The sequence below is a fragment of the Drosophila melanogaster genome, chromosome 3L (assembly GCF_000001215.4).
Source record: "Drosophila melanogaster chromosome 3L".
Classification (NCBI taxonomy): Eukaryota; Metazoa; Arthropoda; class Insecta; order Diptera; family Drosophilidae; genus Drosophila; species Drosophila melanogaster.
In genome coordinates, this window is record NT_037436.4 from 25,277,100 (window position 1) to 25,303,806 (window position 26,707).

The following is a 26,707-nucleotide window of genomic DNA, read 5'->3' on the forward strand; positions in this document are numbered from 1 at the left end:
AACTGCATTGGAAGCGACTTGCAAGGATGAGTGCGACGCAAGCATGGCGGTGTCATCAGCGTAGGTGATCAGGATCAGCTGAGCAGGAGGCGCTTTATCGGTGTTGTTTACGGGTGTTGGTATGTCAGCAGTGTACAGGGTATACAGGAAGGTTCCAATCACACTTCCCTGTGGAACCCCTGCATGAATGTGTTCCATGCTTGACCAAGAGTCTCGTACTGCAACATCGAAGGTCCGATCAGCGATGAAGGAGCTGAGGATGGCATAATGGGCTGCTGGGAGGAGATCTTTCATTTTATATAGCAGACCTTCATGCCACACCTTATCAAACGCTTGTTTCACGTCCGAAAATACGCCGACTGTGTAAAGCTTGTGCTCAAAGCCATGCGTAATGTGATTTACAAGGCGAAGAATTTGTTCGGGGCAACCATGAGACTTCCTGAAACCGAATTGGTGTTGTGGGGTGTGTGGGATGCGCGAGATCCATCAAGCGGGTAAGCAAAATTCTCTCAAAAACTTTGGAGAAAGTTGGTAGCAGGCTTATCGGGCGGTATGAGTCGATCTGTGTTGGTGACTTTCCAGCTTTGGGGATCATTACCTTGCGCGAGTTACCACATCAGCAGTACCTACATCTACTACCCCGCCGCCAAAACCTCCACGCCAAAACTGTTACTTCGTTGTCCTCTCTTCTTACCACATCAGCAGTCTACCTCTTCTCCGCCGTCTCCCAAAAACCCTCACACCAGAGCAGCTAGTTCGTCGCACTCTCATGTTGCAACATTGTCGGCGGAAACAGCTCAGTAAGTCGGAGACATTCCCAAATCTGATGGTTCAGCAGATTCGCGATCACCAAGCAGAGTATACATATATTATCATGTTCCTATATTAGAGTCAGTCTTACGTTAACTTCGGATCGAAGAGCATTCTAAATATTGGCCTTATAATAAAATTACTTAAATAAATAAATTTCCCAACGGAGTATTATGGGGAGACCTGGAAAATATCTTATCAACAGTCAACTGGTATCGCTACTATCATATTGTAACTGGCGCAGTCGGAAACTGGACTAATGCAACTCCCTTTCATCATAATTGTATTCAAGTGAGTAGAGTGAGAGGACAAAATGCCAATACACATACAAACTACAAAATGCCAATACACATAAAAGTTACACAAAATAAATAAAATTATCAAATAAATTGTTCTAAAGAATACACCGCAAGAATTGATATGATGCAATAATATACTACAGTGAAATTACATGAGATTTTTTTTTCAACAAAGAGTGTCTGACCATGCAGGAAGTTCAAATAGATCAAATACATTGGTCGGAATATATCAAAAACAGAAGAAGGCGTCTGCCAATGTATGAGTTCAAATAGAACAAGTACATTGGTCAGAATATATCAAAATACACAAGTGTCTGGCTGCATAAAAGTTCAAATAGAACAATTATAGTGACCAGAATAAATCTTTAAGTGTAAAATCTTTATGAAATGATTTAAATCAAGAAGATAAAAAATGAACATTTATGTTGTACATCAAAATGTGTTACAAGTGTGTGGTTGAAGCTCGTTGGTTGGAGCATAATAAGCGAACCGTGTCAAACCTGTGTGAAAGTTGGCCTCGACCTGTTGGCTGCATGTAAATTGAGTTCGATATAACGAAATTACGGGTTGCCGACGGTCGAGTACAGGTTCGAAAGCAGCTCAACGGCTACGATACGCTGACGTCGAGCGGTTGGGTTGATGTTCGAACAGATTGCCGACGGTCGAGTACGGGTTCGAAGGCAGCTCAGCGGCTACGATACACTGGCGTGTCGAGCGGTTGGGTTGATGTTCGAACAAATTGTGCTAGTTGTTTTTTTAACAACAATTGACACTCGTGACGTGGTTGACTTCCAATCATTACAAACTGATTTAACCGACATTGCTTGTTCAGGGCGAATAACCACTGCGACAACAAGTCATCAGTCAAACTTAAATAATAAAACAAGGAAAATTTTTGCTCCCCCTCTCTAATACATATTGATATACATAAATATACAAATTATAGACATATATTAATGCATCTATAATTACAGTTCTACACGAGGACTATTAATCCATCACCACGACGAATACACTCAACAATCAACAATTAATTAACTACACATAGACACATACAATTAATTAAGTATACATAATCACACACACAACAATTAGATACGCAAAATCACACCCAATATTACACACATAAACATAACATATAAACAACACTATATTAAAGATTAAGATTTCTCTAAAGGAAGTAAATGTCTAAGATTGCAAAAGTTAAAAAGCTTATTCCTGCAACTAGAAGTAGGACTCGTTTGAGTGCAAGTTTATCAGACGTTAGGGAAGATCAGGTTGCCTTACAATCTATTGTTAGACCTCCCTCTAGTGACCCACCAAGCACAGTCATTCACCTTGGAGTGCTCCGGTTTTGCTGGTCCCCAAGAAATTGGACGCTTCAAATAAGAGAATGTGGAGACTGGTTGCAGATTTCAGACATTTCAAATGAAAAGACAATCAAAGACAGATACCCAATGCCACACATCAACGAAATCCTAGACAAACTAGGCAGAGCTCAGTATTTTTCGGCCCTAGATCTGGCCAGTGGTTACCACCAAATTGAAGTAGACCCTAAAGATAGATCTAAGACAGCGTTCTCCGCAGTAGGCGGACACTTCGAATTTATCAGAATGCCTTTTGGCTTATCTAACGCACCCGCAACTTTTCAAAGGGTGATGGATAATGTCTTGGCCGATTTCAACGGCAAATTTTGCCTTATTTATCTAGACGATATAATAGTATTCTCAACTTCCTTAGGGGAACACATCGACCACCTAAGTGCTATTTCCAAGAAGCTTACTCCATCAAATCTGAAAACTTCAACCCGATAAGTCGGAATTTCTAAAAAAAGGAAATAAAATACCTTGGTCATATAGTAACCGAGAAGGGCGTCAAGCCAAACCCAAAGAAAATTGAAACTATAAAAGCCTTCCCTGTACCCAAGACTAGAAAAGAAATTAAATCATTCTTGGGATTGTTAGGCTATTATAGAAGATTTATCAGAGATTTCGCCAGGGTCACTAAACCTTTAACCCAACAATTAAAAGGGAAAGGCTGACGTGACCATTGACGAGCAGTATATCAAAACGTTTGATTTTTGCAAGACACTCTTATGTAATGACCCCATACTGCAGTACCCCGACTTCACTAAGCCGTTCATCTTAACTACCGATGCTAGTAACGTAGCAATAGGGGCAGTACTATCTCAAGGAGCTATAGGAAGCGACAGACCAATAGCTTATGCTAGTAGAACATTATCAGAGTCCGAAACGCATTATGCCACTATCAAAAAAGAACTACTGGCAATAGTGTGGTCAGTAAAATATTTTAGATTTCTACTGGTCACTGACCACAAGCCTTTAGTTTGGTTAAACAACCTTAAAGAACCTAATTCTATGCTAGTGAGATGGAAACTCCAACTCCTAGAATATGATTGTGAAGTGAAAGGTTCTCAAAACGTGATGGCAGATGCATTAAGTAGAATTGTCGTGAAACTCAACACTAACGAAGCTAGACAGATTACTTAAATTACCTAGATTTAAATTCTAACAGACCTATAAATAAATTTGCAATCCAAATTATATTAAAGAATGAAGAGTGTACAAACGACTCGGTGGAAACACCTTTTAAAAATAAAATCAGAAGAATTATTTCTAGGCCCTTGTTTGATGACAAGACAATGATAGACATATTAAAGGCAGTGTTAAGATCAAACAAGACACATGCAATCTACACCACTGATACAATTTTCGAATCAGTGCAAAAAATTTATGCAACATTTTTCGCTCCAAATAAATCCTACAAAATTATAAGACGCACAACCTTTCTAAAAGAACTCAGAACTCCGGAAGAACAGATAGAGTACATATCCGACTATCATATCAAGAACAATCATAGAGGTATAGACGAAACTTTTAGTCACATTAAGCGACAGATTTTTTGCCCTTGTTTAAGAAAAAAGATATCTTAGCTTATAAACAAATGTGACATTTGTCAAACCCTCAAGTATGATAGAGAGCCCCAAAAACTAATATTTCAGTTAACAGAAACTCCCAATAAGCCTCTAGACATTGTGCACATAGATCTATACTCGATTAACAAGAAAATCATCTTAACCATAATAGACAAATTTTCAAAATTCGCGGAGGGTTACACTATTCCATCTCGGGATTCCATTAACATCACTAAACATATGATGTTTTTCTTCAAAACCCATGGAATTCCTAAGACAATATTATGCGGCCAAGGTCCCGAATTTGCAGGAATTCTTTTTAAAGAACTCTGCAATCAATACGGGATAAATTTACATATAACATCTTTCCAACAATCAAGTAGCAACGCCCCAGTAGAGAGATTACACTCATCTCTAACTGAAATTTATAGGATAATTTTCGAAAAGAAAAAGACCTTAAGACTCAACTTAGACCATGACCTAATATTAGCAGGAACATTTGTAACATACAACAACGCCATACACTCGACTACCAAGTTTACCCCATACGAAGTCTTTACAGGACGAACACTCATATTCGAACAATCCTACGAGGCAGTTAGCCAACAAGACTACCTGAGGGAACTGGACAGTTTTAGGACCCAGTTATATACTGAAATAAAAGAAGACCTTGAAACGCAAAAACTAAACAAAATTCAAAAATTAAATGAAGGTAGAACACTACCAATAGCCGTACAGGAGGGAGATACTATTTTCAGAAAGGGAAATAGAAGAAATGAGTTAACTCCCAGATTCACTAAGCACAAAGTAGCTATTGACAACGGGGTAACATTCACAACAAACAAAAGGCAGAAAATACATAAATAAAAAATTAAAAAAAGAACTAGACGAAATAGGAGTTAAAATATAATAATATCATTACAGATTACACATGATAGAAGCTCAACTGCTTCATGTTAAAAATTGCATGTTAAAAACAATACCCCCCTAGCAGAGATCATCCTGGGAGAAGCAAGGATCATTAAAACATTTAATTCTTTGGCACACAAAATAGAGCTAAACGATTTGACAAACAACCTCAACAAATTAGAATCAAGCCTACAAAACTTACGAGACGAAGATTCAAACGATTCAATAACCCCGTTACAAAGAAAAATAAATCAAGCTAAGGAAAAAATACGCTCCTTAACCCCGAACCGAAGGGAAAAGAGAGGTTTAATAGACGGATTAGGTAATGTGACTAAAAAGGTAACCGGGAACATGGACGCAGAGGATGCATCCACAATTGACACCAAGTTTAAGCAAATATTTAAGAACGAAAAGAGCATAAACAAAAATCTTTGGCAACAGATAGCCAACAACAATGATATAATCATAAATTTTAATAACATTTCTAAACACTTTTATAAGGAACAGGAAAAGATTGAAGAATATATTAATAACTTTAAGAATAGCATTTCCAAGGATTTAGTAGTAGAAGACAAACGAATTAGAAACTTACAAATATTAAATATCATAAATAACAATATAGACGTTTTGCAGAACCATATACACGATATAGCAGAAAGTATACTATTGGCCAAATTCAATATAATTCCAAACTTTATCTTATCAATTGACGAGCTAAGAGATATAGCACAGATTTTAAAACTTCAAAATTTCTCAATCAATACAGAAGAGCATATCTAGACTACTCAACATAGAGATAGAATCCAAACAAACTAGAATTATATTTCACATTAAGATTCCAATATTTGATATATACACTTATACACTTTCACATTTAATTAAGTTAGCAATTAATGGCACAAAGTTTCTCACTCTACCTAAATTTATATTATATGATGATAAATTTAATTATATGATAAGTTTTCAAGAAAAATGCCCTAAGGTACACGGCACGGGAACAACATGGACAACAAAGAATGTATAAAACAAGTAATTCAAGGAATGAACCCTATTTGCGAGGCAAAAATTATCAACACAGACAAGACAGTAGTGGAACCGGAGCAACAATGGATCGTTATTATCAGCAAAAACCAAACAAGTGCTGAACCAAGCTGTGCTGAACCATTCCTCATTGAAGGAACGACAATAATAAACCATATAAACTGTTCCATATTTATAGAAGGAACCAAATACGATGACAGCGAGTTGTTCTACGAAGAGAGGATTAAATTATCACTACCTGAAACGAAGAACATATCAATAAATACAACAATGGAGGATCTAAGCCTGAACAAAATAATACTTCACCTTCAGGAAAATAAAACCAAAATACTCCAAGTCAAGGAATCCACGATTGATCTTCGATTCCTGACCTACGCATCGAGTGTCATCTTGGTCATCTTTATACTCTACGCCTTAGTAGTAAAAAGAAACATTACTTACCTACCCAACCATACTCCCTCGGTCAACTACGTTTCGTCCATTCCTTCGTTATGGCCGTCACTTCATTCAATTTCGCAGTTCGGATATCTATGCCATCGTAACCAGGGGTGTTTTTGGGTTGCAAAGTCTTCACTTGCATCATAACTTCCTGCGGTGAGTACGTGTCTGAGCAGTCGGAGTATCCAAAAATTTACGATGGTCTCACGATTGGTGTCTTCCGTTAAATTGAAGGGCATGAAGGTGGAGCACAGGTGTGAAGCAAAAGCACTTTCTTTCTCATAATCCGTCTTAAGCCAGTTGCCGCCTCGATCCTGAATTGGTGATTGAAACAAAGGCTGTCTCTTGATGCCTCTCATGAGTTTCCATATTGAGAATCCACTATTACTATCTGGACCAGCACTCTCCAATAAGGTATCCAGGTTTGCTTTACGGTTATTGGCTAGCAGACAGCGCAGTCTATTAGTAGTACTTGAATATTGCTGATAAATGCTAGAATCTCCTGTCGCAAGGTATTGTCTTCCTCTATGCTTATTATGGGAGGCCACCGTGAGACCAACTTGGTGAGGGGGTGGTGTAGCCTGCCTTGCAGCTTCAATGATTGCAGATTTAAAATAGTCGATGTATGCTTCCAGCCTATTGCAAGTGTCAATGAGAATGTTGAGTTCTACAGTAGCCTCGATGAATATCCGAATGTTCGCTTGTGGAGACAGCATTTTTGTAACACTTCTAAATAATTGGGCGTCCTCATCTAGCTCAAAGAGCAAAGGCAAATGGTCAGATGACAGTTCTGTCAGCACATTAACCCTGATTTGTTGCTGTCTAAAGCCTTTGGAGATCCCGAAATCAATGACACTTGGAGAGCCATTTGCGCGATAGGGGTAACATGTGGCTTCTCCAGTTGCAACGACGTCTATTCGATTTTCTGCAAGTGCAGAACACAGCACCCTACCTCTGGTACACATCCTGTTATATCCCCACCATAATGAGTTTTGCGTTCCAGTCACCTGCCGCAAGGAACTTTGGGCCAAATTGTCTGATGAACTGCCTAACAATAGCATCTGTCCATCTAATAGTCGGAGGGCTGTATACTGAGGCAACATTAAAGTTTCCTCTGCTTGCAGTCAGCTGAATAGTTACTACCTGGATATGATGTCGCGATAGAGTGGCGAATGGTTGATGAGAGATATTTGATCTAACAAGGATCACCGCTCCACTGTGTTGTCTGTCATCCGGATGGTTGGCAGTATGCAGGGTAAGGCCACAGAGCCTGAATTTGGACCGGGAGGAGAAGTGGCTTTCTTACAACAGGAGGATGTCTATGTCGTGAAGCTCAATAAAAGCGGAGATCTCATTGGTCTTCGAGGAGGCCCCATTTGAATTCCATGCTGATATCTTAAGAGGACCCATTTTTAAATAAGAGGGCGAAAGACGGGGCTAGAAGTAGTTGCATCAACGTTTCCACTAACGACATATCATTCTGTCAAGCCTAGAAAAAAGGTGTTCCAGTTTGGAGTCCAGGTTGGTAGTTACATTAGTAGCAGTAGCGGCAGGCAAATAAATTGGCTGAAAAGCAGGGTGATTGCATCTGACAACGGACGCAAAAGTCGGCCGACCAACGCCAAGGGCAGGGGGTCCGGTAATAGGACCAGCAGCAGTGGGTTCATTGGTCTTCAAATGATGCTTACGAGTATAAGCTTCTTTAAGGTATTTAATGCAATCTTTAAAGTTAGCTGCTTGGGGCTTTCCACAGTGATAACAGCATCTGGTATCATCTTGCTTTAGCCTACACTCTGAAGTGGGGTGGTTTTCTCCACATTCTCTGCAAATAAAATGCCGAGAACAATACGTTTTGGTATGACCATAGCATTGTACAGGCTCGACTTGCTTACGTTGTTTCTCCCATATCCCTCGATATATACCTTCATTCTGTAGGCATGCGATGATGTCCTCCGATGAAACTTTATGGTGTATGTTACGCAATACGATTCTATATGGTCGGTCCTCGGGGAGCTGGTGATGATGAAATAATGATCCTTTCTTTAGAAAATGTCGAGCCACCTGCTGCAGGTATCTGAGGTATTGCATGGAACAGCACGGTCACCTGAATTAAGTGATGGATTGGCTTCAGGGTGCGGGGGTCAGCTTGGTTAACACTAGTCGGCTGTTTGTTCCGTATTGTTTTCCTTGAGGCACGAATAAGGGCGTCTTTTGATGAACAAGGCTCATCATCGTCAATAGAGTATACGACGTCCATATCAAAATCTTCATCTTTGCTTAGGGGTGGAAGCGATTTGTGGCTGATCAGATGTCGGTTTCTTTGCCTTCTTTGAGTGGAGGGCTGTGCCTACTTTTTGATTCTTCCTTTACCTGGTGCAAAAGAGACATCTTGCCATCCTGCAGTAGGTCGGGGATATGCTGACAATAGAGCTGCTGCGAGTCGTGCTGGCAGAAGTAGAACATACAATGTCAGTTAGCGAGAAAGAGGAGATGTACGGGGACGAGATGGTTGAAATTGACGATGTTTTTGTGAGGGTAGTACTGCAAATTGTATTTGAAACACTTGTCGTATTAAAGGCAGAGTCATGATTCGGAATGTTTTTCAGCAACTGCTCACAAATCTGTCTTGGTCCCGCGCCAGCAAATTGCTTCATCGGCTTAAAGTCCAGTGATTTATGCGGTAGAGCTCTATTTTCCATTTTTCGGTAATGATTAATTTTTTTTGAACTTTTTCACGGTTACACTTGACAACTAACACTAAAATAAAATGATTACATGTATTACGTAATTTCTTTTAAAAGTAAGGTGTAGCATATTGGACTAATCTACCGTACCAATACAATAAGTGATTAGGTATAATTTAGCGTCAATACATTGGGACACTTTGTCATAATAAATATAAATATACAAATACCTAAAAGACCACCAAGAACTACGTAAGCACTCCAACGCCCCGGTAATACGATCTAACGCTTATACAAGTTAATGTTTCAAATACTAAAATTTGGTTTATTTAAACTCCACAGTAGTGGTTCTTTATTCAAGGTTCGATTTTAGACCAATTTTACAATTGTTAGGCTGTCCCTACGTTAGCTGTGACTTTGGGCCGCGCTGCTGGCAGAGGTTCGACAGGGGTTCGGCAGGGCTGCGCTGACCAATAAGATTTAGGCATCGAATTGCAGCGTTAGCAATTTGAAGCCGCTGATGTTGCGGGTGGATGTAAAGTCGGCGGATGTTGGGTTATTGAAATTAAATTGTGTCACAAAGTTGCGACACATCTTTGGTGGCATTGACTTTGGGTTGTATCGTATTGCATTCACTTATGTTTGGGTTATTTAGTTCCGTTAATAGTTTTGTTATTTAACTCTCCCTCCTCAAATTCCTGCTTGTCCTCAAGTAGGTTTCAGAAATATGGGATATTGTTGAATTCTGGCTGAATTGAGTTTGTGATATTAGTTTTCTTGATTTGATTATTTAAATTTTTAAGTGGTTCTTGTTGAATTGGTAGTGTTATGTTTTCCTTTTTTCGTATAAATGTTTTAGACAATATTATTAAAATTATCGTTGTAGCTATCATTTTTTTTTTTTTTTTTTTTTTGCGTGCGTTTATTTATTTAAAATCTGTCCTAGTGGACAATAATTAAATGGTTTTGCGGGGGAACATTAGCTTAAGGGATACTATTGTACATGTATTTGTGGCGGGTTTTATATGTGTTGTCTATTGTTGTGGAAGATCGAGAGGGTGTCTCCTCATGAGACGTCTGCTTGTTTGGCTATTGTCTAACAGGTTGGTGGCGAGGTGGTTAGGGTGGTTTTCGAGCCTTTTCAGGTATCTCTCGCTGAGCCTGGAGATTTCATCAGCGACTTGTGGGATTCCAAGTTCCCTATGTATGGCGACATTCTCGTGGTAGGGATGCGCATTACAGGCAATTCTCAAGCACCTATTCTGGAACCGCTGTATACGCAGGCGATTCGTGTGGCTTGCCGTGCCCCATAGCTGTATCCCGTAGGTCCAGATGGGCTTGAGAATTGCCTTGTACACCAGGATTTTGTGGTTCTGCCTTAGCTTGGACCCTCTCCCAATAAGCCATTGCATCTGCCTCAGACGCGCATCGGCCTGTATGCGTTTGCTGACGATGTGGGGACGCCAAGTGAGCCTGCGGTCCAGGGTAAGTCCTAGGTACTTGGGTGCGGGTGCGTTGGGAATGATGACTCCGTTTAGCGTGACCGGTGGGCAGTCTCCTCTCCTTAGTGCAAATGTTGTTTGGGTAGATCTTTCCGCGTTCACTACGATGTTCCACCTGCTGAGCCAGGGATGTAGCGCGTCCATTTGCCTTTGGATTGTTTCGGAGGCTTCTCGTGGGTCGGATGAAGAGGCGAGGAAAGCCGTGTCATCTGCATATGTCGCTATAGTTAGGTTCCTGGAGGGGATTATGGGAAGGTCTGCGGTGTAAAGGGTGTACAGTATTGGTCCGAGCACACTGCCTTGCGGAACTCCAGCTCTGATCAGTCTGGGTAGGCTTATTGCACTTCCGCATCTGACTTGGAATGCTCTTCCCTCAGTATAGGATTTGAGGAGGGTAAAATGGGGGCTTGGGAGGTAGGATTTGAGTTTATGGAGGAGTCCAGGATGCCAAACTCTGTCGAATGCCTGCTTCACGTCGAGCATTACAGCGCAGCAGTATTTCTTTTGCTCGAATGCCTCGAGGATCCGTTCGACTAGCCGGTGGCATTGCTCTGGTGTTCCGTGGGAGCGCCTGAAGCCAAACTGGTGATCGGGGATCAAACCAGCCTCATCCAGTACTGGCAATACTCTGCTCAAAAATACTCTTTCGAGTATTTTGGAGAGGATTGCCAGCAAACTAATCGGACGATAGGAGGCGAGATTGGCTTCAGGCTTACCAGGCTTGAGGAGGACAATCACCTCTGCTCTTTTCCACTCTTCCGGGAAGTACCCTAGCCGGAAGCAGCTGTTGTAAATGCTGGCCAGCATTTGTGTGCAGCGGAATGGGAGCATTTTTAGGGCCGCCGCATCTATACGATCCAGGCCTGGAGATTTGTTGTTCTTCAGTAGAGCAATCTCCTGCGCAACTTCCTCAGGGTCGACTGGTTCCAACGGGGGACCGGGAGAGCTTGGGCTATTGAGAAACCGGGCTGTTTCAGCATGTTCTTCGGCAGTGCAGCAGTCGAACGGAGAGAAGGCGTTGTAAAGGTGTTCGGCGAAAGCTTCTGCTCTTTCAGCATCCGAACGGCACCAGGATCCATCTGCTTTGCGCACTGCGGAAACCTTTTTGGCTGGTCGTTTAATGTGGCGGGTGACGTTCCACAGATTGTGGTCTGGGTCCCCGGGAGAGAGTTCCTCGAGGAATCTGAGGAAGGAGTCCTGGCGTAGGCTGGAGATCTTGTCCTTCAACTCCTTTGTGGCGTGATTGAGCGCTGTTTTGTCTCTTGGATTGCGCGTCAAGAACCAAACTCTCCTGAGACGCCTCTTCTCAGTCACGAGTGCCGCAATTTCCGGGGACCAGAGGTGGAGGTCCCTGCTAGGTGTTCTCGCAGTCTTTGGTGGCGGTGGGCTTGCGAATTCCGCAGCGTTTTGCATCTGCCTGGTGAGATTCCCGATAGCTTCATCAATGTCCCTGGGTGTGTTGAGGATGGGGTTCGGATTGACGGTGGAGAGCATCCAGGACGCGAACTTGGCGGCGTCGGTATATTTTCCAGTGAGCCTTCTGAGCGGGGTTTTCCTGAGGACTGGCGTGTTGATTAGCACGTTTATTGCACAGTGGTCTGACAGGAGATCAGCATTTGTTGTGCAGCTGATCTTCGCATGCCCTATGCCTTTCGACACAGCAAAGTCCAGCAGGTCTGGAGTATTGAGGGGATTCGTTGGCCAGTGAGTGGGCTCGCCAGTGGAGTGGCAGTCCAGTCAGTGGCGTTGCAGGTACCCAAACAGAGTTTTCCCTTTGGGGTTGTTGGCGCGCGATCCCCACCAAGAATGTTTGGCGTTATAATCTCCAGCTGCTATGAAGCGGGGCCCAAAATGCTCGAAGAACTCACTGAGGTGAGATGCTGTTATGCGGTATCTGGGGGGAAAGTAGACCGCTCCAATGTCTAAATCTCCTTGCGGGCTGGCAATCCTGATGACAGGACATTGTGCCCAGTCTTGCTGAAACGCGGGTAGCTCTAGGTATTGAATACCGCTCCTGATGAGGATGGCTGCTCCACCGCGTGCTCTGCCAGAAGGATGGTCTGCATGGATGAGGTCATATCCGCTGATATTAAAGTGGGATCTGGGGGAGAAGTGGGTTTCGGCTACGAGTAGGATATCGATCTGGTGGGTCTTCAGATGGTGCTCGACTATGGCCTTGCTGTTCTGCAGGCCGTTCGCATTCCAGACGACTAGGTGGAGCTTTAATTGCATGACTTGCTGTTGAGAATGGTGGCCACCAGCTGTGTCATCTGGGTGAACATGCGCTCCATCATCCTTTCCATCATTCCTTCCATGCGAGCGAACATCGCTTCTATCTGACCGGAGTGTGGGGTTTCTGTTTGGGTTTGGACTGGGGTTGTGGGATTCTGCGGTGCTGCGTGCACTCCGTTGAGGGCGTCTCGGTAGCTCCTGCCAGAGGTGACGTTTGGTGATGCCACGGGCGGCGCCTTGTTAGCATTAGCGACGGGCCTTGTTTTCGGAGCAGCGAGTGCTTTGGCCCTTTTGTATGCAGGGCATCCCTTGAAAGACGCAGGATGGTCCGCCTGGCAGTGGAAGCAGCACGCTTTGTCGTCCTCCCTCTTCTCACATGCCCTCGATTCGTGAGGGCCTCCACACTTTACACATCGGTATTCCAGGAAGCAGTAACGCTGTGTATGACCGAATCCTTGGCACCTGAAGCATTGAGGCACGTCGTTGAACTTCTGCGGCGGTTCAATGGTTACTACCGACCTGCAGATCCGCTTGACTTGGTAGACGTCTTTGTTGTTGCTGGAAGGCTCCAGGTTGGCGAAGAATATTCCCAGCGGTTCTTTAGTTCTTCTGCCAATGGGATTGTGCAGATCTCTAACAGCGTGCCCTTGTCTGCGAAGGTCTTCAATGATTTCCTCACGATCGGTGGAGTGGTGGAGTCCTTTGATGACAACCTTGTATGCACGTTCATCTTTCGGCTGGAAAGTCCGATGCCTCTTGTTTTGGGCCACAAGTTGGAGACGCAGAGCTGTATAGGACTCTTTGTCCGGCATCATGACACGTACGTTGTTGCCATTCACGGTCTTGTAGGTAAAATTGTTCTTCGGGCCTACAAGAGTCGTGATCATCTTGACGAGTGCCGAGATGTTGGTCACATCGGGGATAAAAATCGGAGGTGGCTTGATGGTCTTCGGGGTGGGCTTTGGTTTCTCGGGGGTCTTGGGCTTGGAATCGTCTTTAGGTCCGGGTTCGTCATCAGAGCTCTCTTGGTCGTCCTCGTCTTCTTCGCTCGAGAGTAAAGCGAAGGCGTTGTTGGCGAGCTTCTTGCGCAGAGCTGCGCTAGTGCTTGGCTTCTCTTCCAGCTCCTCTCCCTGTGCTTTCTTTGCCGGTTTTCGCTTTATCTCGCTCGGCTCTGTATGCGAGGTGCTTCCCTCGCTGCTGGAGCTGCTCTTGCGTGTTCTCAGAGCCTTTTTGCGTGGTGTTGTTCCAAGCTTGTGGGTGCGCGGGGGGGCCTGCCAGTCCATCTTCTCCAAAGTTGATAAGGAGTGAGGAGGGGGGGGAAGCTGGGCACCGTAAGCCGGTGAGCCAGGCAGCACGTGGCTGCTGCTTTGCAAATATACCGCTGCTTCGAGCACTGGGTTTTTTGCGCTGATAACACGCACACTCGGGTGTGCGATGGTGTTAGTGCGAACTACCGTTAGGTACGTTGGCTGGGCCAATCAAAACGCGCGACAAGATCACGCGACGCGAAGTGGCTGGGCACAAGTAACGGGACTTAAAACTGTGAACAATTTGCTGTCGATCCGCAGGCACGTCTGCACTCGTCGAGTGTTCGATCGCGACGTTGTAGCTATCATGATGTAATGATTGCAATCCCATTCATAATAGAGTGTGTTTTGATTTCTTCCAGGTGTCCTATGTTTTTAATATTTAGGGCATGTAGTGATTCTAACGATAGGATTTGGAACCGTTCCGCTTCTATTGGGGACATCTGAATTATCGGTATTCCAGGTTTTATAATTGTTTTCTCCGTGTTAGTGAATTCCTTTTTATCTATTAGTATTGTGTCGTTCCAAAAATGCAGTAGATAGGTTTCATTTAATTGTTGTGTTGTCGTGTTGTATAGTTCCATTAAAGTTGTTTAGTAGTATTAGGCTGTTGTCAATTTCCTCGACTCTTTGGATGTGCTCTGCGTTGGCGTAGTCACACAGCGATGCTTTTCCCTGAACTAATTTTGTGATACATTTAGATTTGCTTAAGTTAACAATGTTTTGTTTTTTACAAATTTTTATATTTTTAGATAGTTTACAATTTTCTGGTGTTTTTAATAATATGTCTTTATACAAAAATATTTCGTTAGCTTCTAAATGGATAATTGAATTATTTCTTAAAACAGGTTTTACAAGTATGTTTTGGTATGTAATCGGTTCTAGTTCTGGTATTTTTATAATGTAGGCTATTGTTGTTTTGTTATGCAGAACTGAAACATCAACCAATTCTAACATTTCTTCTACTGAAAGAGAGGTAATATTACCTCTTTTGAACGTTTCATGAACTTCATCGAGTTCTGTATCACTTAAAAGTAGGGTGTTTATTATATTTAGTCTTGCCCATTGCATAGCGTATTTGACATTAATTAACTCTTCTTTTAATAGTCTGACTTGATTTTGAAGACTTGTAGCTATTTCATTATTAAAAGAACTGTCTTTCCTAATTGAATTTTTTAACATATTCGAGACTGTAGTTAAACTATTAATTCTAGTCTGTAGCTGTTGATTTATAATAATTTGTTCGTTATTGTTAGTTATAAGATTATTAATATTGTTATCTATCATGGCAAGATCGTCATGGTCAGGATTGCCTGCAACATACTTCCATGCTGATCCGATCCAATTTATTGATCTCTTGTTATGATTTTTAAATGTAAGGGTGTTTAATGCAGAGAATGGGTTATTGGGTTATTTCATGTGTAAGAGTGTGGTATAAGTAGCTTTTCTTTAAGTCGTTTACGGTGTGTTCTCGAATGTTAAAAAGTTCTTCTTCTATTTGTTTTAAGTTTATAAGGTGAATCATTTTAATGGATGCTGATTGTATTTTCCCTATTCCTTTATGGATAGTAATAGTGTGTGCATCTGTATAGTTTGTGATTACAAGAGTTGCGGTTATCATTGGTAACCAAAATATTAGTAGGAGAAGCCTGCAACGAGAGTTAAGTGGAATTACAATTAGTTTTTTGAGGGGCATGGGACGATTCGTCACAATCGGATGCATACCGTAAATCGGACAACTTTATTAGTTTTTTTTTTTTTGATATAGGTGTTCTCTTGGACATTTTCGGACATTTAAAAAAAAATATTCGGACTCCTAGTCATTTTTGATATTACTCTTGTGAACAATTTTCCCTGTTTCTGTGATAATAGTAGTACGATTATTTTGTTTTACGATTTCTTTTTTATAACGTTTAGATAGTTTGGACCCTAGTCTAGTATTTTGTTTAACGAATATTTCTTGTCCTGGCTGATAAGTTTTAATCTCCTTTCGTTTTTTATTATGGTTCTCCAAATCCTGTTGTTGTTTGTTTCTTAATCTCGTAATATTATCTTGCCTACTTTTTTCAAATTGTTCGGGATCTGTGGTGACATTTTTGCCAAAAAATACTTCTAGTGGTCTTTGTTTGGTTACTGAATGTATGGTATAATTGTATTCATAAATAGTTCTATCGAGCAGTTCTTCGAATGTTTGATACACCTGTTTTGATTTTAAACACCTCATTATTTCAGACAAGGTGGAATGGAATCTTTCTATTTGACCATTCACTGTACTTTTATATGGGGGGACCCTAAAAATTTCTATGCCTAGCTGGTCTTTCATCATAAAGTTGATACTGGCAGAATTAAATGATTTTTCATTGTCCATGACAACAAACTTTGGAACACCATAATAAAATAATATGTCGTTTAGTGGTTTTTTTATATGTTCTATTGCTTTTGATTCTATAACTCTTGCTTGTGCTAATTTTGAGAATTTGTCTATTGCTGTCAATACTAGTTTTTTCTCGGTAGAGAATATGTCGATGTGAATTGTGTGTCCTGGGTATTCTTGTATGGGGGTCTCTTTCAAAACTGGATTAGGTGGGTGTCTATCATATTTTCCTTCTTTGCAGACTTGACATTGTTTAACTAGCATGGATATTTTATTTTTCATTTTGGGGAAATAGTATTTTTCAGAAATTTGAATTTTATTCTCTTCAGCATTTCTATGTGCTCTATTGTGGGTTTCTAAAATGATTTCGTCCTGTTCCAATTCTGTTGTTAAGTTCTTTACTCTAGATTGTGTAAATCGTATTTTAATAGTCGAGAAATGTTTTGGATATAAATTTTGAATTTGACCCATTAGGTCTTCAGATGTTTGGATTCCGTTTATGACTGTTGGATTGAGTGACTGTTGGATCACTGTCCGAAAAATGTGGTTTTGAAATTGTGTGTCTGTGAAATGTTGGGAAGGGTATTGTGAACTTATAATCGGGTGGTTCTTCTTTTAAAATAAATATTTGGTTTTTAAATGCATTAATGGGAGTTTCTATGCTGGGTATAAGATTGTGACCTGAACTTTGGCCACTGTGCTGTGTTGCTGTTAATGAATTTACCTCACCTTGACTTTTTATTCGTGATAATGCGTCCGCCACTACATTTTCTTTACCGGGTTTGTAAATTAATTCTTTATCGTACTCGTCCAAATAAGATTTCCATCTCCTAACGGCTATGCTACCTTTCCAGTTACAATCATGCGTGAGGGGTTCATGGTCTGTGTAGATATTTACTTTTGATCCACCATATAGGTATCCGTTAAAGGATTTCACTGCCCAGAATATGGCTAACATTTCCTTACGCGCGGTTTCATAACTCTCTTCAGTTTTTGACAAAGTTCTGGATATGAAAGCTATTGGTTGGTTGGCTTGGGAATGGACTGCTCCTATTGCATAATCAGAAGCGTCAGTTGTTAGTGTGAATTCTTTATTGAAGTCGGGGTAATGCAATATTACTTCATCAGATATCAGGGCGTTTTTTAATTGTTCAAATGCTTTCAAGGCTTCTTTGTCAAGTTGTATTAATTTTTTGGATGAAGCTCCTTTTGATATGCGACCATCTTCTCCCCTGAGCAATGTCGTAAGGGGCTTGGCGATTGAGGCATATCCCCTTATGAATCTTCTGTAATATCCTGATAGCCCTAGGAAAGATCTAAGTTCCTTAAGCGGTTTGGGGCATGGGTAATTGGCAATTGCTTTTACTTTATTGGGATTGGTTTCTATACCCTTATCGGATATAACAAAGCCTAAAAATTCTACTTTGGTTTTAAAGAATATTTGGTCAAGATTTTCGCAATGTGTTAGCTCATCTTTGCTAAAGATATAAGATATATAGATATATCATCGATATAAATGTAGCAAATTTTGCCTATGTGTTCTCTAAGAATATCGTCGAGAGCGCGTAGAAAAATAGACGGGGCATTTTTTAATCCGAATGGGAGACGCATGAATTCGTATTTACCGTTATTAACTGAAAATGCTGTTTTCTCAATGTCACTATCTTTTAAAAGAATTTGATGGAATCCACTTTTTAAATCTAGTACCGAAAATATTTTATTGTTACCTAGTTGAGCTAACACTCCATTAATGTCAGGTATAGGGTATCTGTCTGATATTGTTACGCTATTTAGTTTTCTATAGTCTATTACCATTCTGTATTTTTTTATATTTGACGAATCTAATTTCTTTGGTACAATCCACACGGGTGATCGATATGGGCGTATTATGTTGTTGTCTAATAGTTTAATTATTTGTTTATCGACTTCGTTCTTAAGAGACATTGGGTACTGATAAAATTTTGAATACACCGGTGTATCTGTATTTGTACGTATTTCCGCTTTAACGTTAGTAGTGTAAGTTAATTTCTCGTTTGGTTCGGCAAACAGATTAGGGTACTTTTTTAGTAAACGATTTAATTCTATTTTTTGATTAGGCGAAAGGTGATCTAGATTAGGTATTATTACATTAATTTGCTCGAATTTTTCCTCTTTTAACGGAATGATTTTGCCACTTTTTAAGTACATTAATTTTTTTCCCGTGTCTATAATGGCTCCTAGCTCTTTAGGCTATCGTTTCCTAATATCGCGTCAAAAGTTTTAAGAGTAGGTAATAAGAAAAATTTGACTATTGCGTTGGGGTCATCAAATAGGTAAGCCATCTTATGATGAGTTATCTGAATGTTGCCTCCTACTGAGGCAGCGTCAAAAGTTTGTTCATTGGGTGTTGGGTTGGAAACTAACTGTGGTTTAATATAATTTCTATTCGAGCCTGTGTCTATTAGAATTTTCAGAATTTTCCCATTCCTCAGCTTGCATTCATAATATGGAAGTGAGGAATTTGTTATTCTAAAAAATTAACATAAGTATAGTCATACTGGTAATTCTCATTGTTGTCGTTGATTATCTCAGAATATTCAGTTAAAGATTGTTCAAAGTCTGCTTGTTCCTCTTGATTTGCGACTGTGGTTACGTACGCTGACATTTCTGATTACTCTGTCTCTTTTTTTTCGTCAGTATTAGAAGTTGTGTCTGTCTGGGAGGTTTCGAAATTAAAATGCCGCTGTTTTTTGGTCACATCATTTTGGGTTGCAAGTGGCATAGGCGGTCTTTTCCCTGCTTCTCCTGGATTTGGTCTGTTCATGTAATTGATTTGTCTTGTATGAAGACTTCGGTCTACGTCCATAGGCTCTGGCCGTGGTTGTGGCTTAGCTGCAAATGAGTTCGAGCTGCAATGGCAATCGGTCCAAGTTGGTTACCTACGTTTGGTAAGATTGGTTTTGGGTAGTACGGTCCAAAATTAATGTTGTTTTGGCGAGGAAAGATGAGCGGGGCTGGTTGTGGAGCCATGCTTGGTTGTGAAAATGGCCTGGCTTGAAAGTTCGGGTTGCTAATAATTGGGAGCTGCCTCTGAATTGGTGGAGGTCTTAGTGGAGGCTGAGATGCCTGCCGGAAGTTAGTTGATTGCGCTCTATTGTTGGGATAGTTGGACCTGAAAGCTTGATTTTCTAATTTCAAGCAGAGATGTAAGGCTGTGGGTAAATCGGTGGGTTCTTTCATACCCAATAATCGTGACAAGTCTCCCCGTAGTCCTCTAATAAAAGTGTCCAAAGCTTTGTCCCTATATAATTTGGTCATTAGTTGCTGTGACTCAATGTTTAAGTCCATGCAACTAATTCTATTCAATATCAGAGATAGGTGTTTATAGAAAGCTACTTGCCTTCTGCTAGTTTCTACTGTATCAAATACTGCGGGTCTAATAAGATTATTCGGGTTTGACATTGATTTGAAAAGTTAACTTATTTTAAAATTTTACTCTGTAGATTATAAAATTTATATTAAACTTTGTATGGGCAAGTGTCGAATAAAATAATTGGTCTTGAAGAGTTGAAAATTATATAAAACTTATCAATAATCGAAATAGAAATTGTAATTAATGCTTATTAAATAATTTTGGTGGTCCTATTTGGTTGGTGCAAGCAATTATTTTTGTTTGAATATTTCGTGTGTGAATCGTATTTAAAGAAATTGCATGTGTGATTTTATTCAGTATTATTTAGATTTAATTTATTGGGTTTGTTTTAGATTGTGTGAAAACCAGTGGCTGGTTTTACCTTTCTACCTTGGAGGGTCCTTTGATTTAGGAATCGCAAGATTGGGTTTAATTTATACTGCACTAATTTTATTTGGTGCAATGCAGTGTGGTTTTAATAATCGCTTTACGCAGTTTGATGTAATTTATTAAAGCACACTTTGAATATTTGCAATTTCGTTAAATATTTTTCACTTCACTATTACTTAATTTATTATTTAAATTTTGTTTCACTTAGTTAATAATTTTGTTATTTTAAAACTTTTCTTTTAGCTTATTGAATTTTAATTGTGTTTCCACTTTTCTTTCTTTCGTTTTAGGTAAGTTTAATTTTGCACTTATTCACTAGCTTACATTATTGAGATTGATGTGGTCACTCCTCCCGTTGATCCGGATGTGTTCCTGTTTGCTGTTGCTACTTGGGATCCTGCGATCACTCCAATAGAGGTTGTCCTGCGGGCTGACCTGACAAGACTTGCGATCCACCGATGGGGTTTTGCTGCACCAGATCCGTCTTAAGGGATGAGTCCTCTGGTAACAGCGGGCCAGTGAGTTGGGATGGGAAATTAATCCTCAAGTCTTAACTTAATGAGACTGTATCCGTTTCCACTGGTCCCTGTTCGGGCGCCAGTTAATGTTTCAAATACTAAAATTTGGTTTATCTAAACTCCACAGTAGTGGTTCTTTATTCAAGGTTCGATTTTAGACTAATTTTACAATTGTTAGGCTGTCCCTACGTGAGCTGTGACTTTGGGCCGCGCTGCTGGCAGAGGTTCGACAGGGGTTCGGCAGGGCTGCGCTGACCAATAAGATTTAGGCATCGAATTGCAGCGTTAGCAATTTGAAGCCGCTGATGTTGCGGGTGGATGTTAAGTCGGCGGATGTTGGGTTATTGAAATTAAATTGTGTCACAAAGTTGCGACACTTCTTTGGTGGCATTGACTTTGGGTTGTATCGTATTGCATTCACTTATGTTTGGGTTATTTAGTTCCGTTAATAGTTTTGTTAGAGGGTACTAATTGGGACTAATTGCAGAATTCAAACCCCTAACACCAAGCTAAAAACTACTGGAGAACTTCGGGGAGACGCATTATAAAGGAAATCTGATACCATTCTGCGAAGAGGCGAAAAGACGACTTCAAATCTTGATTTCGAAATTTTACCTGGAAGGTAACCAACCAGAACTTCTTATTTATATATTAAAACAAGTAAAGATTCCATTAAAATACTGGTTACTATTCTGAAAAATACCAATATAATTATTTACTATTTTAGCTCATCATGATAAAGACTTAAGATCGTTAATTACTATTGCACAAAGAGAGGGAATTTATGAAGAACATATTAATTTTGAATTTAATAAAATTCCGGAAATTCTTAATTAAAACTTAAATCATTATCTGAATTCAAAATTACACAAATTCAATACAAATACACAAACTCCATATCGACCAAGTTATCCACAATATCCTCAACCCTTTAAATTTAATTTTAATCAATGCATGCAACCATTTAGACTGCAGTGAAAAGGTTATACACTGCAGATTCCTAACAACCAACCTATGTGGGACGCACCAAATTATTTCAAGCCCAACCCATACATGAACATTCAACCAAGTATTCCCAAAAGTCCCTTTCAACAACATTACAATAAAGTGCAAAATCCTCAAACAGCAAATTTTAGAGGAAATACACACCTCCAATGACAACAAGCCTCGACATAACATATATTTTGTCTTTTTATTGAAAATACAAGATGCGAAGTTTTAACATCAAATGGCCCTATTAGGTTGAAAAGCTTGATTATCTTACCCAGCAATAGTATTTTTAAAATAAATCAATATCTTAATAGAAAGAAAATTTTTGAAAAAAGCACAAGCATTCGATTAGATCACCTAAATCAGAATGAAATTTTTAAGTTGAAATTATATTATATGAGTTATAAATATATAAGTAAATTAAATAATTTTTCAATATCTTGAATATAAAGAAGGAGATAAATTAACATTTACAAATACTATTAAAAACGTACTAAATACAATGTTGTTTATTGAAAAGGTGCTCCAAGTGAGGAACACTGACAACCATAATGGGAAGATCCTAATCTTCACGCAAACTCAGCGAATTGAGAGCAAAGGCTGAAAGAGTAAACGCGAAATAAAAAGTCTTGAGCCGCGTGTCCGAACACGAAGAAGTTTTATTTGAAACTGAAACTGATACACATAAAAATGCCAGCTTCATGCGGCTGCTTATTTACTAATATATATACATACATACAGTTCATGTGTATGTATGTATGTTCTCATACAAAATTACATATGCACATGTGGGCATTGCTTATATTCAAGAGCCTTCCTCAATGCCAACATGTTTACAAAAATTAAAACAAATTTAACATTTTCATAAACCCATTATGCTTTCCCTTTGAAAGATTCTTTGTCATAATGTCTGCTATCATCTCATTCGTAGAAGTGTACTCTAACACAACGTGACCCTCTTTCATGACTTTTCTAATGAAATGATATCGAATGTCGATGTGCTTCGTCCTAGAGTGATGAACCGGGTTCTTCGCTATTTAAGTACGCCGTGCATACGTCCATGTGATGCAAGTACAATTGCATCTCTGCTGCCAATGCCAAAGTGAGCCTCACACTCTCGAGCCTGCACATGGGTGAAAAAGTCTCGAAGTAGTCCACTCCGAACTTCTGCGAACACCCCTTTGCTAACAGTCGTGCCTTGAAGCGCTCAATTCTACCAGAGACGTCTCGTTTCAGGGAATACACCCACTTGCAAGCCACACACCGGCGATTTCTTGGTAAATCAGCCAGCTTCCATGTCTCATGTGCAAGTAGCGCCCTGTACTCCAGGCCCATTGCCTCTTCCCACTTTGCAGAATACTGCGAATTGATGGCCTCCTCATAGGACTTGGGAATTTCGACGTCGCTAGCCATCAACACGCCAAGTACATTGTATTGCAATTGTATTTTGTAGTGGAGTGTGTGGAACAGTCAGCTGTCTAGCGATCCCATGTGCCTTTAAATAGTCATCAAAAACATTATTGACGAACTCACCTTTGCGCTCTCCGTTTGTTTTTCTCTCTGCTGCTTTGCTCCTCCCCTTCTCGTGTCTTCCTCGATCAGCTTTATTCATACAGCATCGAAAGACGGCAGCTCGTCGCGCGTCTCAATGGCGACAACGAAATTCTCGAAACTCTCTGGAAGGCTCGACAGCAAAACAACACTGCGCAATTTCTCGGTGATACCAATTTCCACCGCATCAAGGGCATCAAAGATTTCCTTAAATTCTTTAATATGTGACGATATACTCTGCCCTTCCAACAGACGTTTGCTCAGCAACTTCTTATACAGCATGACCGTTCGTAACGGCCCTTTCGGCTGGTGGACATCCTGTAAAACTTTCCATGCCTCAGCCGCAGTGAGACACCCTTTTACATAACCAAGTTGCGAAGACTTCACACTCAAGATGATCGTGGCCAATGCTTTTTCATCTTGGGATTGCCAAGCACCTCCAGTATCAACCTCAGGTTTCACGGACTCTCCTGAAACCACCTTCCACAAACATGCGTGCACCAACACTGAACGCATCTGGATGCTCCACGTTTCATAGGATCCATCCTCCAGCTTATCGATCTGATACAGGTTACTCATTCCGGCAATCTTGAGTAGACTCCAAAATCTAACTCCTGAGTTTCACTACACGTTTCTCCTTTAGGCAGCTCCTAGGGCGCTGGGCCCATTAACCTGTTGTTTATTGAAAAGGTGCTCCAAGTGTGGAACACTGACAATCATAATGGGAAGATCCTAATCTTCACCCAAACTCAGCGAATTGAGAGCAAAGGCTGAAAGAGTAAACGCGAAATAAAAAGTCTTGAGCCGCGTGTCCGAACACGAAGAAGTTTTATTTGAAACTGAAACTGATACACATAAAAATGCCACCTTCATGCGGCTGCTTATTTGCTAATATATATACATACATACAGTTCATGTATATGTATGTATGTTCTCATACAAAATTACATATGCACATGTGGGCATTGCTTATATTCAACATACAACTCATAACTCCCCAATTTATTCAAAACAGTACCCACTTGCTCAAACGCAAGAAATTGAAGTCGAAAGCCAAGTACGGGAAATGCCGGGATTAATTATGATGATGATGATCTCAAATTGATATATTGTTAATTGTTGTATTTTTATTATTGTTATGTTGCAGCTAACTTTGGTTAGCCGTCGCGGATGAAAGGGCTGAATTAATAGCAACCAACACAAAAAAAAAAAGAAATTACTACAACAGTCCTACCGGGGTCTGAAAAACTAATGCTTCTGGAAATTTCAAGTCTAGAGTAGTAAATGATTATAGAAAACTTAATGAATAAACTATTCCTGATAGATATCAAATACCAAACATGGACAAAATCCTTCGTAAATTAGGAAAATGTCAATATTTTACAACTATTGATCTGGCAGAAGGATTTCATCAAATCTCCACCAAAAGCGGACATTATGAATACATTTGAATGCCATTTGGCCTTAGGAAAGGTGCATGAATAATATCCTTCGACCGTTGCTTAACAAACACTGTTTAGTGTATTTGGGTGACTTTTGCCACATCCCTTTCTAAACATATAAATTCATTACAGCTAGTCTTTTCAAAATTTGCAGAAGCAAATCAGAATTGCAGATAGATAAATGTGAATTCTTAAAAAGGGAAGCTTCATTGGTCACATTGTAACCCCTAATGATATGAAACCAAATCCTCTAAAAGTAAAAAGGTGCTTTAATAATAAGAGCCCAAATTCTTCATCTATCCGATTTCTCGAAAAAATTTACTCAAACCACAGATGCCAGTAATTTAGCCCTTGGGGTAGTACTTTCTGAAAATGGTCACGAATTAAAAAAAAACCAAAACTCTTCGACATTATTTACTAGGACGACAGTTTATCATTGCTAGTGACCATCAACCTCTTAGATGGCTGCATATCTTAAAGGAGCCGAATGCTAAGTTACAAAATTGGAGAGCCAAATTAAACGAATATCATTTTAAAATCGATTATATTAAAGTGAGGAAGAATTCAGTTGCCGATGCATTATCTAGAATTAAAAAAAAAAAACAAGACGCTTGTAATGGAATACTACAGTAAGGCAACAAGTCCTTGTGAATAAACTTCATATGAATTGGAAACACTTGCTGTGACTAATTCAGTTGAGGAATTTCGACACTATTTTCATGGTATAAAAATTGAAATATTCACTGACTGCAATTCCTTAAAATCATTATGAAATAAGTTGGTTTTCTTGCCAAGTGTTTACCGTTGGTGGGCTTATTTACAGACATTCGATTTCGATATACAGTATAGATAAGGCAAAAGTATGTCCCATGCTGATTTCTTTTCCAGAAATCCAATTCCTTCGAAAAACTCCCCTGAATATGCAAAGGTTGTTGAAAAGCTCATCGAATTAACCGAAAGATCAAGATATTATATAAATCACTTCCCATGATGAATTACCATTGTATATGTCTAAGACATATGATTTGAGTGCAGGAGTTTTATTTGGAATTGTACAACGAAATGGCAAGACCCTTTGCTTGCCAGTAGTGCCTCGTGGGCACTGGTTATTAACCAGGTACATGAATCAATAATGTATCTGGGCTGTGAGAAAACGCTTGACAAAGTTTACGATTTATATTGGTTTGAGGACATGCCCAAATACGTTCGAAGATTTGTTGAAAATTTTGTATTGGTTTGAGGGCATTCCCAAATACGTTCGAAGATTTGTTCAAAATTGTATAACATGAAGAGATTCTAAATCATCTTCACGAAACGTATAAAAGGAGTTACGTCCTATCCCTAAAGTAACCACTCCATGGCACACTATTCACATCGACATATCAGCTAAGTTTAGAGGTAGAAGCGATCGTAAGGAATATATTATTGTACAGATTGAAGCAATTACCCAGTATGTTTATCTTTATCATACATTGAGTGCAGAAACCTGTGTAATGGCGTTAAAATCATCACGCCCATACCATTATGAAAGGTAAAGGGTATCTAATAGTCGGTGAATACGATTTTTTTTATTTTCTTTTGTTTTTGTCTTAACTTGACTTGCGTTTACTTATGCAGTTATTAAAATATTGTACATTGATAGGAATGATACATTTAATAAAATGTGGGTAATTTTTTTTTAAATACTTACCGTAGAAACATTATGATAGTGAGCAACAAGAAGATAAGGCATTGTGAATAGTGTAGAGTACATAATACCTGCTGTCCAACTAAAAACTATCACACTAAGTTTGGCTCTAGTTAAAGCCATCAAAGCCATTCCAATGCAATAGACAAGAAGTCCTCCAACGTAAACTGTTTTAGCCCTTTTTGAAAGGAATTAAATCGAATAAAA

At 39.9% G+C, this 26,707-nt stretch overlaps 1 protein-coding gene across 1 annotated transcript in view; it reads right to left on the minus strand.

The window, feature by feature from the left end:
- lovit (loss of visual transmission) overlaps positions 1–26,707 on the minus strand; it is a 434,041-nt gene that overhangs the window by 40,160 nt on the left and 367,174 nt on the right. Inside the window, exon 7 of the mRNA NM_001316486.1 lies at positions 26,504–26,678. Within this exon, the coding sequence (NP_001303415.1) occupies positions 26,504–26,678 (175 nt within the window). The remainder of the gene's footprint in view (positions 1–26,503; positions 26,679–26,707) is intronic.